The 19,418-nt window shown below is 36.6% G+C and overlaps 1 protein-coding gene across 7 annotated transcripts in view; it reads right to left on the bottom strand.

The window, feature by feature from the left end:
• Window positions 1-934: 934 nt before the first annotated feature.
• CYLD (CYLD lysine 63 deubiquitinase) overlaps window positions 935-19,418 on the bottom strand; it is a 68,588-nt gene continuing 50,104 nt past the window's right edge. For all 7 annotated transcript variants that reach the window (XM_070770554.1, XM_019978996.2, XM_019979001.2 and 4 more), the window contains 7 exons: window positions 17,325-17,416; window positions 16,457-16,523; window positions 5,732-5,864; window positions 4,675-4,783; window positions 3,756-3,874; window positions 3,266-3,482; window positions 935-1,604 (listed from right to left, as the gene is read on the bottom strand). In XM_070770554.1, coding sequence (XP_070626655.1) covers window positions 1,420-1,604; window positions 3,266-3,482; window positions 3,756-3,874; window positions 4,675-4,783; window positions 5,732-5,864; window positions 16,457-16,523; window positions 17,325-17,416 — 922 coding nt within the window. In that variant the 3' untranslated portion in view covers window positions 935-1,419. The remainder of the gene's footprint in view (window positions 1,605-3,265; window positions 3,483-3,755; window positions 3,875-4,674; window positions 4,784-5,731; window positions 5,865-16,456; window positions 16,524-17,324; window positions 17,417-19,418) is intronic.

Here is a 19,418-nt window from a genome sequence, read left to right as displayed (position 1 = left end):
GTACTTTTTTCATTTCAAAAATGAAAAAATTATGACAAAATTTTCTGTAGATTATGATTCATAATAATGAATCCTAGCTAATAAATACCAGGAAAATGGAGTGACAAAACCAAAGGGTAAATGCGACTTTAAAAAGAAAAAATTGCAGGGTTTGCAAAGATTCTTTCCCTTCTTTTGGACATTCAGTATTTTATGAAGTTATATGCTAGACACACAATGACAACCTCTGCCTTTCCATGCAGTTAGGAAGTCATTCCACAGAGACACCATCGCCACGCAACACGTCCCACAGCACTGACACGGACAACCTATGCTGCTAGTCTACAACAGACACACACTACAGGTATTAGCTAGGAAAACATCCATTTTCTACTTATTGAATCAGGAGGAAGGCAAAGCTGCTACTAACAGTTCAATAAAATATCTGGTTCGTAACTGTCATTATCTCAAGGGATATCAGACTGAACTTAATGCAGGAACTGATCTAAGTTCTAGACAGTCTTATCTAAGATAGTAGAGGTTGAGACAGCCAATACATCTCTTCAGGGAAATTTCAATGAGTGATTCTATATGACCAATTCATTTTCCTATTAACCTTATATTTGTATAGGAATATATTTATCACCCCAACTCTTTAATAAAATTGATTGTGCCCCACTGCATAAGAGAGTCTTTAAAAAAGAAAAGAAAGCTGTTAGCTGACAGTTACTACTATGAATGGAGAGCTTCAATTGCTGTATATGTGAATCCCCCAGGAAAACTACATCAAAAATGGACATTTCATGACAAAAATCACTCATTTATCTTAAAACCAGAACAAATAGAAAACACCATTGAGGAAATTTAAATACTTTTGTGACCACTACCACAGAAACACAGAAACTCAGATTGCAGACATGCAGGAATCGGCACTAGAAAGGGAAGAATTAACAAATCAAACTCAAAACAACTTTAATCACTGGATTGAAAATAGACTCAATAAAACCAAAGTATATCCTCCTCAAGGCAACAATTAGCTACAAAGGAAAAATGATTTCATAACCTTGGTCCATAAAGAAGACACATTTATTTACATTCTCAATGGACTAAAAGAGGTTTTAAACTGTCACAATTAAAATTTTATGCTTCCAAAAATATCTTATGATCAATGCACTTAACTTAAAGCTTCAGGTATTAATAACTTCATTTAGACTTCTTAAAAAACCAACACAAACATACTCTCTAGAGTGCAAAATGCTTATTAAATACTTTAGTAACACAAAAGCAATTTGTTTTTAAACGCAGGAATCCTGCGTTGAAGGATCATCACCACAAAGACATCCATTGCCGGCAATGGACGCTGAACAGAACTGCCAGCTCAAGTGAGATGCAACACGAAAACTGTGTGTTTGATTTCTGCACCCGTCCAGATGATCCTGTTTATTTGTATAGACTCATGGTTGGACTCTGGTACATGCACATGTATGCATCACAGAGAAGTCTTCGTGCACAGCCTTGGATTCTTCTGGAGTCCAAGGAATGCAGATCATCGAGAGACATTTTCAAGTACTCTCCTACTTCTGGGCATGGGGTAACTTGAGGAATGTTGAAGCCATTCTGACCACCTATGGAGAAGAGAAAGAGGCGTATTGAGGGCAGTGAAGTTATAAACACTTTTGCTGCCCTGCCCCACCAAAGTAACTTTACAATTCCGTAATTTAGTTAACATTAATTTCCAGGATCAGAAAGACCTCATTTTACTTCTGATTTCTAGAAGTCCTCTGTTTAACTCTTGACAGTCTCACTTCTTGGTTTCTGAAAGGATTCTGGGACCAACAGTGAATATAATTGGTCAAAAGATATATATCCTGAGCAAAGTCCAAAATCTACTTCCCAGGTTTCTCGGTGCATTCAGTCAAGGAATAGTGTCACCTACACGTGTGCACACACGTTCAACTCTTCACATTCCCAAACCCCTTCCTGGACACAAGCACCCCTGTTTGCTTTACCATAAGCCTGGCCAGTTTAGAGCAGATCTAGTAGCTTAAAGTAGATCTAGTAAAATGAATACTATTTTATTCCCCTAAGTTTAAAAAACATATTTGTGTAACTCTAACAAGGTTCTGTTTTACATTTCATTAGACAGCATGAAGATATAAGGCATGGTCTTAGGGACCCCAGGAAAGGTTCTTCTGCTTTAGCCTCCCCATGGCTTTTCTAAAAATATCTGGAACCCCTGTGCTTTTGAATTTCATGCTTATATGCAAATTTTAACTGGGCTAGGGACATATTTACAGATGGAGCTGTGCTATATCAAATGTCTGAATACTAAGAAAATGTTGAGAACCCATGAGGCAGACCTTGGGCATCTGATCAAGAGTCTGCCACAAGGGGGTGTCCTAGGTCACTAGGGGACCACACCAGAAGACTTGGGTCCTGGAGTGTGAGAGAGTGGCTCAAGGAAAAACGGGGTATGGAGGAACTGGAGGGATATGGAAGTCATATTCCCACAACTGTGCCTAGGGCTGATCCTAATCTGTAAACTCTATACAGGCAGGAGTACAGCCGTTTCGACAACTGCTTCATTTTTGAAACCTACTAGAGCCCTGGGCACTTCACATGCACTCATTAGGTATTTGTTAAATAATGACTAAACATCCTAGAAAGCAGCCTAGAAGGTGCAGTATATTCCCCAGTTCAGGAAGAAAGACATTATACATAGAATAAGATATTTTTCCAAAGAAGACATTTACTTCTATTCTTAGCTTTGTCATTTAGAAGACACATGGTTTAGTATATAAAAGAACATAAGCACTGAATTTAGAAAGACTGAATTAAATACAAGCTCTGAGACCTTAGGCACCTTAAATCTCAGCTTTAGTAAGACAAAAATAGGAACCACTCCCATTTTGCAGGGATTTAGGTAAATGACCTAAAGTCCCTCCCAGAAAGCTTGGCACAGAAGTACTTAAGAAATGATGACTACAGTACAGAAAATGAGAGGAGCTCAAAAGTCAAGGACAACAAAGTAGAAATAAAAACTCTCAGCCTTAAAGGAAAAAAATCTGATTCCTTTTTTTTTTTTTTTTTAAAGACTCTATGCATGTCAAACTATCACAACAATACTATTCCTTAGTTTCATAGCAAGGTTGTTAAAGCATCACCAAGATAATCCTGAACAGCTTTTCCCAACACTGTTTTGTTACTCAGACCAGGCTAGCCCACTACAACTATCCCACTACAAACTCAACTATAGCCACATGTGGAAGAAAGGTCTGTAAAGTACCATCCCGATCAGCCATGCTGTCGAAGAAGAGCCAGGCAGAGTCGTCTTTCCCATACTTCACAAAAGCGACATAGTGGCTTGTTTCTATGCAGAGGACAGCAAATAACTCCATCTTCTGGCAGGGGATGCAGCCGTGTCTCCAGTCCCAGTCAGGCAGATCTTTGGGAAGTGACACTGGGTTGTATTTATGATTCAGCCTCTTAGGATGAAGGTGGACCTATAACAGAACATAAAAGAAAAAGCCATTAAGGAACCAAACTCAATGTTTGAAGGGAATGGACTCCACTTACTCTAATGGAATATGTCCCTATAAATAGTAACTGAGTACCCCATGGAAATCCATCAAATAAACAGAAGAAGCATATCCCTTAATTATGAATTTTTTAAGTTAATCATGATTTTGAAAACTTTTTAAAACCTGAAATCTGGTTCAACTACAAATGATTTACTATTTATTAAGAGAATATCCATTAAGTGAAGTCAAACTTACTTGAGCATTGCAGGTTTTACAAAACTGCTTGATTTTGCCAGCTGAGATGTCAGGGTCATCATAGCATTCTCTACACTCATACATTGCAAGCCCTCCACATATCCGGCACTGCCTGGGGGCTGAAAAGGGTGGGGTGTGGGGGAGGTAAAGGGTCTTTTACAATGCATTCTTTTATTTTAAAAGATTAAAAAGAAAAATTAAGTTTTAAAAAGGATAATGCTCATGGACTCAATAAAGTCTATCCCTCCCCACCCCTCATAAAGTTTAAATTGGATTTCCTTGGATTCAGAATATTTTTAAAGACATTTTCTCTGACCAAATGACTTTAAAAAAATAATACACTCAGAGTGTTCCTCCTGATTATAAAACTTCTACTGATGAATGTGCTAAGATACAAGAGAACATACAGAAGAAAACTGAAAGCATCTACAATTTCAGTTAGCAGGAGATAACCATTCTTGTAATTTCTCTTATAACTTTATATCTGCATACTTAACATAACTCAGTGTGTGTGTGTGTGTGTGTGTGTGTGCGCGTAGCTCCTCTTGTAGACAATATCAACATACCTTTTCACTTAACATTACATCATGACCACTTTCATATAACACTGGTCTTCAAAAACATGAATTTGAATAGCAGTACTTATGCTGTACAGATACACTGCAATTCACTTAACTACTCTCCTCTAGTTAACATATAGAGTGCTTCTAATTTCTTATTCATAAACCTATTTGCATATGAAATCTTGATTTACATGTCTGATTTTTTCAGAACAAATTTCTAGTGTAATATTTCCAAGCTCTTCAGACAGCAAATTGTCTTTAAGAAAACTTGTATCCTGTTAGACTCTTATTCACAATTAATGTGAATGACCTGATAGACTATTGCTGAAAAACAAACTAAAAAATCTTATACTTACTGTCTTCAAGTAAATCTGTTATATTTAGTTCCAGAGAAGGAAAAATTTTTTTAAAGAGTTTAAAGTCTTTTCCAAATCGAGGCATCTGAATAATCAGACATGATGGTGCCTTAAAAAAAAAAGATACATAATTTTAGAATCAGAACACTGAAAAATTTCCCTGAAATTGCCCCAAAATAGTCATGGTTGTCAAACCAAGCAGTGGTTCCACTATAACATGGATGGCCTGTATAATGGGATCTGCATGTGAACACAGAGTATGAAGGCAGAGCACCAAAGAGCCACAAGCCTCAAGTAGTCCAAGATGTATGGACACATGGACACACAGGTCAGGCAGTTCAACCACCTGGGATCTCAAAGAATATGATGACTGTACAGAGTAACATTCCACTTTGAGTTTATATTTTTCAAAAGGTTTCAGAAAAATTGTTTTTGCAAGTATAATTAAGAAATTCATCACTGAAGGACACTATTCCTTATATTTCAATTACCAATTTATTTCATTACCAATAAATAATGGTAGCTATTAAGGTTTTATCAGAACATCTCTTTAAAAATAGATACAATGAAAATGAGCCACAGCCCGTGCTACTAAGATCATGAAGATACTCAGTAAAAGAAAAGTAAACTATATCACTTGTTCATTTACAATAAGTGAGTTTTGTCTTTCATTGAAGGAGGAAAAGTAAACATTCCTTTGGATGATATGCTTGAGCAAACTATTAAATTGGATAAAATGTGAAATTGGATGAAATGACAACAGAAACCTTCACAATCTTTTTTCCTCTAAGCTACTTAAATGTTTTCAAGTTACAAATCAGATTGATATTTTTTTGGCACCAAAAATCTAAAAAGTTCAATCTTAGTATTTTCTACTAAGTTCAATTTAAAGTATTTCCTACAAGGACAAAGCTGAAGCATGGCATAATTTTTAAATTTGTGTTAACAGTTTGTGTTTATAACTGTTCTCAGTGGGTTAAAATTAATAGTTATTGAAGTTATAGTTTTCTTAAGAAGCCTAAGGACTTGAATATAAAATACAGTAATTATCACGTACCTCAGCAAATTTCAGGTTACTGTTGATAAAAGAACATTCTAATAATTGCTGAATTGTAGGAACTCCAACTTTCTCATTTTTTTCCATAAAAATTTGATAGAAGTAACAATCTTGTACTTTTTGACCTGCTGATCTAAAAATATGCAGAAAAAGCCAGATAATTTACTTATGAAATGCATCAGAAACTGAAGTGGTTCTAGGGGCATTTGAGAACACAAAAACTATTGAGAATAGAAATCTGCAACTCTGACAGTCAGAACAACAGGGACAAAGACAATCATTTAGATAAAATAATTAAATGTACTTGTGCATAAGAACTTAAAAATTATTTAGTTTTCATACTGAAAGTTTCCTTAGTGATTAGGAGAAAAATAATGCAATAACATCTGCAATCAAAAAGCATTTGTGAATAATAATAACCAGAAGCTAATATCATTGGTTCAACTTTATTGTCCAAAGCTAGAAAACAGTAAACTGCATTTAATGCCTTTAACAGGAAAGTCAGTTCATACATGGCTGAATGGGACAAACCCTTAGAGACCTTCCAGATGGTCTAAAGACCTTCTGGACCTTTAGAAATTTTTAATTTCTAAAATGAAGGCCCTGCAGGGCAAAGGATCATCCTTCCCAGCAAGTCAAAAGCAGAGCCAGGTGTAAAACCCAGGTGTCCTCTAACAACTGTTCGCTATTCTCTGCACTCAAGAATGTTCTCTTTAGATGGTCACTCGTTTATTCAACAAGCACCCAGTTAGGACCCACTGTATGCAAATATCAGTATTACCCTTACATATTTTCCCTTCTAAATATTTTACTAGAATGCATGAAAATTCAAGACTAACTGTACCAAAAGAATCAATAATCTTTAAATTTACTACTTACCCTTTTAAGCAGAATTTCTGGGCATAGAATCAGGCAATTTATAATTAGATTTATAAGTAGATTTCAAGATTTTTAGGGAAAAATATTAATACAGACACTAACCTCAGAAACCCTCAGTTTCCCAAAGCAACTTAAACCCTGAAATAAAGACAACTTATGTGGTAACAAAGCAGAAATTCTTGAGAACCCATGACAAAAAAAAAAAAAAAGATAACCAAAAAATCTGAAGGTTATGCTGTACCGATATTTTAATCTATTATTGATGACAATAAAATGCCAGCATTTTTCTGTGAAAGTCAAAAAGCATTAAAAAGAATCAACAGGTAACAGAAAAAATAAGACTGGAAACAAAGAAAACAGAAGTAGTAGAGGTGAGCAGTTACAAAACTCAGAAATATTAATAGTGATAGAGAGAGATGGTGGTTGGAGGGAGCACAGAGAGGCAAACATGAGATGGGAATCAAAAATGAGGATGTAATACCAACAGCTTTGTGATATTTGGACAGAAAACAAGAGGGGGAGGGGAGCGGCAACCACTCACACCTCATAACTGAAGTTCTAGAAGGCTAATAATATCCTAGGGTGATTAGCTCCTTTGCTTTTCACTTCTCTTCTTTACACAGCTATTTGTAAGGCCTCCCCAGACAGCCATTTTGCTTTTTTGCATTTCTTTTCCACGGGGATGGTCTTGATCTCTGTCTCCTGTACAATGTCACACGAATCTCCAACCATAGTTCATCAGGCACTCTATCAATCAGATTTAGTCCCTTAAATCTATTTCTCACTTCCACTGTATAATCATAAGGGATTTGATTTAGGTCATACCTGAATGGTTTTCCCTACTTTCTTCAATTTAAGTCTGAATTTGGCAATAAGGAGTTCATAATCTGAGCCACAGTCAGCTCCTGGTCTTGTTTTTGTTGACTGTATAGAGCTTCTCCATCTTTGGCTGCAAAGAATATATTGATTAATCTGATTTTGGTGTTGACCATCTGGTGATGTTCATGTGTAGAGTCTTCTCTTGTGTTGTCGGAAGAGGGTGTTTGCTATGACTAGTGCATTTTCTTGGCAAAACTCTATTAGTCTTTGCCCTGCTTCATTCCGTATTCCAAGGCCAAATTTGCCTGTTACTTCAGGTGTTTCTTGACTTCCTACTTTTGCATTCCAGTCTCCTATAATGAAAAGGACATCTTTTTTGGGTGTTAGTTATAAAAGGTCTTGTAGGTCTTCATAGAACTGTTCAATTTCAGCTTCTTCAGCGTTACTGGTTGGGGCATAGACTTGGTTTACTATGATACTGAATGGTTTGCCTTGGAAACGAACGGAGATCATTCTGTCGTTTGAGATTGCATCCAAGTACTGCATTTTGGACTCTTTTGTTGACCATGATGGCTACTCCATTTCTTCTAAGGTACTCCAGTGCCCGCAGTAGTAGATATAATGGTCATCTGAGTTAAATCCACCCATTCCAGTCCATTTTAGTTAGCTGATTCCTAGAATGTCAACGTTCATTCTTGCTATCTCCTGTTTGACCACTTCCAATTTGCCTTGATTCATGGACCTGACATTCCAGGTTCCTATGCAGTACTGCTCTTTACAGCATCGGACCTTGCTTCTATCACCAGTCACATCCAAAAGCAAAGAAGAAAAGGAAAGATATAAGCATCTGAATGCAGAGTTCCAAAGAATGGCAAGAAGAGATAAGAAAGCCTTCCTCAGCCATCAATGCAAAGAAATAGAGGAAAACAACAGAATGGGAAAGACTAGAGATCTCTTCAAGAAAATTAGAGATACCAATGGAACATTTCATGCAAAGATGGGCTCAATAAAGGACAGAAATGGTATGGACCTAACAGAAGCAGAAGATATTAAGAAGAGGTGGCAGGAATACACAGAAGAACTATACAAAAAAGATCTTCACAACCAAGATAATCATGATGGTGTGATCACTCACCTAGAGCCAGACATCCTGGAATGTGAAGTCAAGTGGGCCTTAGGAAGCATCACTACAAACAAAGCTAGTGGAGGTGATGGAATTCCTGTTGAACTACTTCAAATCCTGAAAGATGATGCTGTGAAAGTGCTGCACTCAATATGCCAGCAAATTTGGAAAACTCAGCAGTGGCCACAGGACTAGAAAAGGTCAGTTTTCATTCCAATCCCAAAGAAAGGCAATGCCAAAGAATGCTCAAACTACCACACAATTGCCCTCATCTCACACGCTAGTAAAGTAATGCTCAAAATTCTCCAAGCCAGTCTTCAGCAATACATGAACCGTGAACTTCCAGATGTTCAAGCTGGTTTTAGAAAAGGCAGAGAAACCAGAGATCAAATTGCCAACACCTGCTGGATCATGGAGAAAGCAAGAGAGTTCCAGAAAAACATCTATTTCTGCTTTATTGACTATGCCAAAGCCTTTGACTGTGTGGATCACAGTAACTGTGGAAAATTCTGAAAGAGATGGGAATACCAGACCACCTGACCTGCCTCTGGAGAAACCTATATGCAGGTCAGGAAGCAACAGTTAGAACTGGACATGGAACAACAGACTGGTTCCAAATAGGAAAAGGAATACGTCAAGGCTATATATTCTCACCCTGCTTATTTAACTTATATGCAGAGTACATCATGAGAAACGCTGGGCCGGAAGAAGCACAAGCTGGAATCAAGATTGCCGGGAGAAATATCAATAACCTCAGATATGCAAATGACACCACCTTTATGGCAGAAAGTGAAGAAGAACTAAAAAGCCTCTTGATGAAAGTGAAAGTGGAGAGTGAAAATGTTGGCTTAAAGCTCAACATTCAGAAAACGAAGATCATGGCATCTGGTCCCATCACTTCATGGGAAATAGATGGGGAAACAGTGGAAACAGTATCAGACTTTATTTTTGGGGGGCTCCAAAATCACTGCAGATGGTGACTGCAGCCATGAAATTAAAAGACACTTACTCCTTGGAAGAAAAGTTATGACCAACCTAGATAGCATATTGAAAAGCAAAGACATTACTTTGCCAACAAAGATCCGTCTAGTCAAGGCTATGGTTTTTCCAGTGGTCATGTATGGATGTGAGAGTTGGACTGTGAAGAAAGCTAAGCGCTGAAGAATTGATGCTTTTGAACTGTGGTGTTGGAGAAGACTCTTGAGAGTCCCTTGGACTGCAAGGAGATCCAACCAGTCCATTCTGAAGAAGATCAGCCCTGGGATTTCTTTGGAAGGAATGATGCTAAAGCTGAAACTCCAATACTTTGGCCACCTCATGTGAAGAGTTGACTCATTGGAAAAGACTCTGATGCTGGGAGGGATTGGGGGCAGGAGGAGAAGGGGACGACAGAGGATGAGATGGCTGGATGGCATCACTGACTCGATGGATATGAGTCTGAGTCAACTCCGGGAGTTGGTGATGGACAGGGAGGCCTGGCGTGCTGTGATTCATGGGGTCGCAGAGTCAGACACGGCTGAGCGACTGAACTGAATTGAACTGAGGGTGATTAGCTCATCACTGAGAAACACATATATAAGAATTAGAGCAAAATTGATGGTATTGTACAAAACCACACACCTTACATTTCTGTTTATCACTGCCCTCCCCTCCCCAAAAAAACTAAGAGCAGAAGGATACAAATGTTGTATTAACTTTAAAAGAAAACAGATGTCTAGGGAGGAAATAAAAGTATTCATGGGTTTGTAGGTCTATCTTTGTAACACATAGTGGGTAGTTGACTAAAATTTTTTACAGATTCTGGATTATCTAGTAATATGGAATATAACATATCCATGTAATAAGAATTCCCAGTTCGGAAGTTGATGTATAATACAGGGAGCTCAACCTGATGTTCTGTGATGACTGAGAGGGGTGGGTGGTGGTGGAAAGAGTGGGAGGGAGACTCAAGGAGGGGATATATGTATACATATAGCTGATTATATAGGACGATCCCCTGGAGGAGGGCATGTCAACCCACTCCAGTATCTTGCCTGGAGAATCCCATGGACAGAAGAGACTGGTGGGCTACAGCCAATAGGCTCACAAAGAGTCAGACATGACTGAGTGACTTAGGACACACACACAGTTGATTCACGTTGTATGGCAGAAACCAACACAACACTGTAAAGCAATTATACTTCAATCAAACATTTAAAAAATAAAAGAAGAATCCCCAGTTCTATGGTTCTATAGTAAGAGGTACTCAATAGTACAACCTGAATATTCCCTTATATCTGCTTCCTGATACTGATTTTTTCCATTATTTTTCCTGGAGTGCTTCACCTCCATCCACTAGATTCTCCCCTTGGTGGCTATAACTTCAGTTTCATGCTAGCACTCCCAACACAATTAGTCATTGCTGCTGTTTTTAAGTATGAAAGCTTGATATACCTACATTTACCAATTTCTTGCTTGACTTCCTTGTTTCTTGCATAACATTCCCTTATTCTAAATTTGGTTTTATGTAATAAGTCTCTGACTGGTAATTTAGTCCTGGTTCTTTCTGCTCAGGAATTTTGTGCATCTTTTTTCTTATAATTTAAGTTTGTCAGAAGTTCTGTAAAATCTTCAGTTATTATCTCTCAAACTATTGCTGCTTCCCTAATCTCTAGTGATTCCTGTGAGAACTACAATTGGAATTTGTCTTTCATGTCTCTTTTGTTCCTTGTTATCCTTTATTTTTTATAACTCTGTCCCTTTGGGCTACATTCTAGGTAATTTCTTCAGATCTATCTTGTAAATGAGCAATTCTCTCCTTAGTTGTGCATACTGCATTCAGTGAGGTATCCTCTCCCAGCCATATCTATATGGCTATACTCAAGTAGGAAATGGCAACCCACTCCAGTTTTCATGCCTGGAAAATTCCATGGATAAAGGAGTCTGGTGGGCTATAGTCCATGGAGTTGCAGAGTCAGACATGACTGAACACAAACACACACACATATGTATAAACCATACATATATAAACTACACACACACATATATATATACACACATATATAAACTATATAGTTTTTTTATTCTATTTATGATAATTTCATCTTTTTTTATTTTTCTTTGTTATTAAATCTATACTTGTCCTCCATAGGTATCTAATTCCTTCTTTATTCTCTTCACCATTTAAAAATATTTCATACTAAGAGTATCATTTTAGAATAGTCTCTAAGGTACTCATCTGTTGTATCAGCTGACTCTCCCTCATTCAGAAAGATGGGTCTATGGAGGTGAAGAATGACACTCGGGAGAAAACTGCTAACCTTTAAAGTATCTTTTTTCATATTTTTATAATCTTAAGTGATTCTCAATATGAAGGGGCTGCTGAAGGGGGAGGAGAGGCAGAGCTTCCCAGGGCCCTCTTGAAACTCCACAATACCTTAGACACTGAAATATATTTCTATATGTACCTGACCCCTCCTCACCCACTCTGAGAATCACTGCAGTATTCATCCTGTGTTATTACCAGGAATGTATTACCTCCCCAATGGGCTATGGGGGAAAAAAAAAAAAACAAACTGTTTTAATCATCTGAACCTTAACTCTTCAAGATGAAAAACAAAAGTGATTTTTTTTCCTCCCAAATTGCCTGCTAAATTTCCTACATTATGTATTAAACATATTTCCTTCCTAATTTGTATTTGAAGGTTGACATACTGAAATACCACATACAGTTAATTCTACATCTGGGCTTTGTCTTCAGTTCTATCTATTCAGTTTCTAATTGTGTGCCAGTATCATACTGCTTTAATGTCTGTTGTGCTATCTTTATAGCTTATAATAGAATTGTTTTTTTAAAAACACTACAATGTTTTCACATCTTGTAGAGATTTCTAAAATTGTTTTACAGCATTCCAAAGTGGGGGAAAAGTTAAGATCTTGATGATGTACAAATTATTTTGTAAAAATTAACATGTTAAACTTATTTAATCTTTCTACTTAAATATAATCTTTCTCATTAATTAATCAAATCACTTTTTATTTTATTTTATTTTTTCAAATCACTTTTTAGCTCTGGACAACTTTTTAAAAAATCTATCTCAATAAAGTTGATTTCTTAGAATTTTATACTTTCATGAAGCATGAAATTATCCCTTCTTCATATTTGCTACTGATAAACAAATACAATTGATTTCTCCATGATTTTATTCTACATGGCCAAATTACAAATTTTTGTATTAATACTACAGTTTCTAAACAATTCTCTAGGATTTTCTAGGTATACATATGTGCAGGTTAAGTCACTTCAGTCATGTCCTACTCTTGTGACCTTATGGACTCTAGTCTGCCAGGCTCCTCTGTCCATGGGATTCTCCAGGCAAGAATACTGGAGTGGGTTGCCATGCCCCCCTCCAGGGGATCTTCCCAAGCCAGGGGTCAAACCTGCATCTCTTATATATTCTGCATTGGCAGGCAGGTTCTTTACCACTAGCACCACCTGGGAAGCCCAGGTATACATATAGTTATCACCATATTTGAAGAGATGATAAATATATCCTGTCTTATTTCATTAGCCAGAACTTCAAAAACATTATCAAATTATAACTGCAGTATTGTCCATCAACCCTTCCTTCCTTTCTTTTTCTCATTAACTCAATATTGGCATCAAAGAAAATCACTTGAGACATTGAGATGAGTAAGAATCCTTGTCTGTGTTAGCTTTTAAGGAAGTGCAACCTCAAAAATGACAGAATGATCTCAGCTTATTTCCAAGGCAAACTATTTAACATCACAGTAATCCAAGTCTATGCCCCAAGCAGTAATGCCAAAGAGGCTGAAGTCGAACGGTTCAATGAAGACCTACAAGACCTTCTAGAACTAACACCAAAAAAAGATGTCCTTTTCATCACAGGCAATTGGAATGCAAAAGGAGAAAGTCAAGAGACAGCTTAGAGTTAACAGGCAAGTTTGGCATTAGGGTACAAGATGAAGCAGGGCAAAGGCTAACAGAGTTTTGTCAAGGGAACACACTAGTTACAGCAAACACCCTTTTCCAACAACACAAGAGATGACTCTACACATGGACATCATCAGATGGTCAATACTGAAATCAGACTGATTAAATTCTTTGCAGCCGAAGATGGAGAAGCTCTACGCTGTCAGCAAAAACAAGACCTGGAGCTGACTATGGCTCTGATCACCAGCTCCTTATTGCAAAATTCAGGCTTAAACTGAAGAAAAGTAGGGAAAACCACTAGGTCATTCAAGTATGACCTAAGTCAAATCCATTATGATTATATAGTGGAGGTGACGATTTAAGGGATTAGATCTGGTAAACAGAATGCCTGAAGAACTATGGATGGAGTTTGTGACACTGTACACGAAGTGGTGACCAAAACCATCCCAAAGAAGAACTATACAAAAGGTCTTAATGACCTGGACAACCAAGATGGTGTGATCACTCACCTATAGCCAGACATCTGGAGTGTGAAATCATGTGGATCTTAGATAGTGTTTGTACAATCAAAGCTAATAGAAGTGATGGATTCCAGCTGAGCTATTTCAAATCCCAAAAGATGATGCTGTTAAAGTGCTGCACTCAATATGCCAGCAAATTTGGAAAATTCAGCAGTGGCCACAGGACTGGAAAAGGTCAGTTTTCATTCCAGTCCCAAAGAAAGGCAATGCCAAAGAATGTTCAAACTACTTATAATTGCACTCATTTCACATGCTGGTAAGGTTATGCTCAAAATCCTTCAAGCAGTTTCAACAGTATGTGAACCAAGAACTTCAACATGTACAAGCTGGATTTAGAAAAGGCAGAAGAACCAGAGATCAAAATGCCAACATTTGCTGGCCCATAGAGAAAGCAAGGGAATTCCAGAAAAACATTTATGTCTGCTTCATTGACCATGCTAAAACCTGTGACTGTGTGGATCACAACAAACTGTGAAAAATTCTCAAACAGATGGATATATCAGACCACTTTACCCCTCTCCTGAGAAACCTGTATGCAGGTCAAGAAGCAATAGTTAGAACTGAATATGGAACAACAGACTGGCTTAAATAGAGAAAGGAGTACAAGGCTGTATATTGTCCCCTACTTATTTAACTTATATGCAGAGTACATTATGCAAAATACTGAGCTAGATGAATCACAAGTTGGAATCAAGATTGTCAGAAGTATCAACAACCTCAGTTCAGTTCAGTCGCTCAGTAGTGTCCAATTCTGCGACCCCAGGGACTGTAGCATGCTAGGCCTCCCTGTCCATCACCAACTCCTGGAGCTTACTCAAATTCATATCCATTGAGTCGGTGATGCCATCCAACCATCTCATCCTCTGTTGCTCCCTTTTCCTCCTGCCTCCAATCTTTCCCAGCATCAGGGTCTTTTTAAATGAATCAGTTCTCTGCATCAGGTGGCCAAAGTATTGGAGTTTCAGCTTCAGCATCAGTCCTTCCAATGAATATTCAGGACTGATTTCCTTTAGGATGGACTGGTTGGATCTCCTTGTAGTCCAAGGGACTCTCAAGAGTCTTCTCCAACAGTTCAAAAGCATCAATCAACAACCTCAGATATGCAGGTAATATCAATCTATTGATAGAAAGTAATGAGGGACTAAAGACTCTCTTGATGACGGTGAAACAGGAGAGTGAAAAAGCTGGCTTAAAACTCAATATTCAAAAAACTAAGATCATGGCATCCGATCCCATCACTTCATAGCAAACAGAGGGGAAAATGTGGAAGCTGTTACAGATTTTCTTTTCTTGGGCTCCAAAATCACTGAAGATAGTGACTGCAACCACGAAATTAAAAGATGCTTGTTCCCTGAAGGAAAGCTATGACAAACCTAGACAGTGTAATGAAAAGCAGAGACATCACTTTACTGACAGTGGTCCATACAGTCAAAGTTATGGTTTTTCCAGTAATCATGTACAGATGTGAAATCTGAACCACAAAGAAAGCTGAGCACTGAAGAATTGATGCTTTTGAGATGATTCTGAACTGTGGTGCTGAGAAGACTCCTGAAGAGTCCCCTGGACAGCAAGGAGATCAAAACAGTCAATTCTAAAGGAAATCAACCCTGAATATTCACTGGAAGGACTAATGCTGAAGCCGAAACTCCAATATTTTGACCACCTGATGAGAAGAGTCGACTCACTGGAAAAGACCCCGAGGCTGGGAAAGGCTGAGGCAAAAGGAGAAGAGGGCAGCAGAGAGATGGTTAGATAGCACCACCAAACTCAATGGACATGAATTTGAGCATACTCCAGGAGACAGTGGGGGACAGGGAAGTCTGGTGTGCTGCAGTTATGCGGTTCCAGAGTCAGACATGACTTAGCAACTGAAATAGCATATTAGCAAGATTCTTCAACAAAATAACCCAGACTAAAATGTCAAAAGGTCCAGCATTCAACCTGGAAAATTCATCCACTTAGAATATCTCATGAAGAACTTCACTGCATGAGATTCAAGACTTTCATTCAAGATGCCAGGGAAAAGACCAAGCTATAAAACTGGGAACAAAAGAGCTGATTTAAAGCTAAATTCATTGAGTGGTGTAGCCAGAAACAGTGCTCCCATCATGTTTGACTGAATTCAAATAAGATTCTCTTTAAAGGGTTCATTAATTTAAATTACAAATATATCTATATACAGTTTTATAAGAAAATGACTTACAATAGTATTTATTACTGGGGTTAAAATTAAAAGCATAAATTTATATTGGATTTGATCTTCCAGTTAAGTATGATACTATTGAGAAGACTGATTTAAATTAATTTGCAGTGTAGGAACCTAGCATATTAGGATCATTAAACAAATACAATATTAAGTAATCACTAAGAAAATCAATTCTACTGAATGATGGCAGTGGAAATGAGGATTGTTCTTTTTTTCCAATGTTTATGTAACAATTTAAAATTACCTGATTTTTAACAATGGTTCTACTCTTAAAATATGATGAAACAGGATATTCAGGAATTCTTCAGGATCTAGTAGAAGATAAAAAATCAAATAAATCACAGACAAAATTTTTAAACCATTCTATTTTTATTTAAAACAGTTATATTCCTATATAGAATTCAATTTCATAATCAATATTATTTCAATTAAAAGAATAGTTCTCAAGTTTTCCTAACAAAAAAAATACAAAGGATATTTAAATGTTATGAGAAAGTATTATGTGCCAAGTTTGTTATAACTTTATTGCATTTTAAATCATAATTCATATATAGGGAAATAATTATAGGGGAACTTAAGTATGATCTTATTTTTTCTGTTATTTAAATAATTATCAAGACTGTAAATATTATAGTTGGTTACAATATACTGTTAACACATTCAAAGTCAGTAGTTGAACCTCTGAGGAAATTCATTAGCTAATGAAGAGATTAAACATTGTCTCTGACCATAATCTTAAATCCTAATCAGTCATTTGTAACTCACCTAATAACAAGGAAAGCTAAGTGGGAATTGTGGGTAATTCAGCACAACTCTTCACCACCGAAAAGAAAAAAACTCTGAGTATCACTGCTGGAAGGAAACTCTCTGTATGTATTCATAATATACTAAAACAAGTCAACTTATTAAAGGGGTTCATTATTTCACATATCACTAATTTTAGAAGAGACAAAGTATTTATAAATAGGGAAGAAAATTGTATATCACAAAGAAAAAATTATATTTTAAAATAAAACCCCCAAAACGACACAGACATAACATTTCAGCCAATAATTTAGCATTTATGCCTTCAAGTTATTTTTAAAGCAAATCCTATAAATTAAAACAGTCACCTTTTTCTTCAGAGGTAAATCCTGATGCAGCCTCAACTTTTTCAAGTATCTTCCTCAGTTTCATAATCTTTGTTGCACATACATAACCATATCTGTTAGTAAAAAACTATTAATTCTAGCATACATATTAATATAACATTTTATTGAAGTATATTGTTGGTTTACAATGGACATAACACATTTTAATAATCATGTATTTCTTATATAAACTAGTGTCATAAATCAACATGCTTATAAGTATTTTTAAAAAATACAATTATAAGCTTCTTCTTGAGGTTTAAAAATTTTTGATATAACTATTATACAGTAATAAAAGAAAAAATAATTTTAATTTATGATGACTGTTTTCTCTATGTCCTTAAGGAATTAAAATATTTATTTTACAAAATAGAATATACAATTTTGAGAGAAGGTCCTTTTAATACTAAAGGATGAAACAGCTACCAGGGGAAATGGAAAAGGGCAATGATAAGAAACTGAAATTCTAAAATCTGCAGTCAAACCAATTATCATAATTACATTTTCTCTCATCTTTGTCTGAATACAGGAAACTCACTCATTAGCTCTTTGCAGCCAACACATATTGAGCACCTACCACTTACACAGTAATCTAACCTTTTGGTCACCAAGAATACAAAAATGAGTAAGATTAAAAAAAACAGGGTATCTGCCTGTGAGAAGCTTGAAATGGAGAAGGCACAGGTTCAGTCCCAAGTAAAACTAGTCAGCTATAACCTAGATTTGACTGCTGTAGACAAAAAGAATCTTGATCAAAACAGGGCATTTGACAAGTCTCTTGCTGTGGACAGGGTGACAAAGTTTAATTAACCATGATTCTTAACGAGTTGGACAACAATATTCGAAGAACGTTTATTAATGGATTTATGGTGTTTTAGAAGGAAATAAGGAAGTGGTCACATGCCTTAATTTTGGATTTAATCTGTCTTGTTCTAGTATCAATCACTGGGGAAAGGAATAGATAGTATTTTAAAAATTTGTATTTATACAAATATAATATAAAATGATGTAAAAATCAAGACTCATAATTATCTTAAGTGAAAACTACAGTTTTTTTATCATAATAGAATTTAAGGTAAACAAAAGATACAAGTGGAAAAATTATTCACCTATAAATATACTTCCTAGTCATGTTATATAATAGGTCTTTCTGAATGCTCATTATATTTCAGTGTTCTGCATTTTGCAATCTTATATCAAGATATTTATTAATTTCCATTGTTAAGAAAAATATGTCACAAAATTTAAGTGTAGCTTAATATGGACTTTACATAGCTTTCTCTCTGTGTTCCTGAAAGAACAGATTTATTTTGTGATCTACAGCCCTGATTCTTCATAGTTTAAATTTTATAATGTGACATCATCTCACCTTCCTCCTACCGCTTTCAAAAGCTCTTACTAGACGTCTTGTACTTCTACCACTACAAATTGCTCTTGTGGCCAAAGAAAGACATATTTTTAATTCTTAAACTAGGAAACGATCAAAAACATCACCTTTTTAAGGGAGGTGGAGGGAGATCCAAATATCTTCCTTTAACCAAGAAATATGTCAGTAAAATATATCTATTTTACATACAAAACTATTAAATATTCACTACTGCATAAATAAACTACTTCCCTTGCTGCTATTCATTCAGATAAAATTAAGTTTAAGAAGCCAGATCATACCAAGTAGTCTAATAAGTATGACTGTGCTCAGTCACTCAGTCGTGTCTGACTCTGTGCAATCCCATGGACTATAGCCCACCAGGCTCCTCTGTCAATGGGGATTCTCCAGACAAGAATATTGGAGTGGGTTGCCATGCCCTTCTTCAGGGGATCTTCCCAACCCAGAGATCAAACCCATGTCTCCTGCATTGCAGGCAGATTCTTTACCATCTGAGCCACCAGGAAAGCCCATGAATACTGGAGTGGGAAGCCTATCCCTTCAGGGGATCTTCCCAACCCAGGAATTGAACCAGGGTCTCCTACATTGCAGATAGATTCTTCACCAGCTGAGCTATCAGGGAACTTTTTAGGAATTGTGTTGGAGAAGGTAAAAGTCCCAGGTGCCTTTTAGCACCTTTACTGAGTGTA

The sequence above is a fragment of the Bos indicus genome, chromosome 18, assembly GCF_029378745.1.
Source record: "Bos indicus isolate NIAB-ARS_2022 breed Sahiwal x Tharparkar chromosome 18, NIAB-ARS_B.indTharparkar_mat_pri_1.0, whole genome shotgun sequence".
Taxonomy (NCBI): Eukaryota; Metazoa; Chordata; class Mammalia; order Artiodactyla; family Bovidae; genus Bos; species Bos indicus.
Note: the sequence above shows the minus strand (reverse complement) of the source record. Positions and strands in the feature narration are given on the sequence as shown.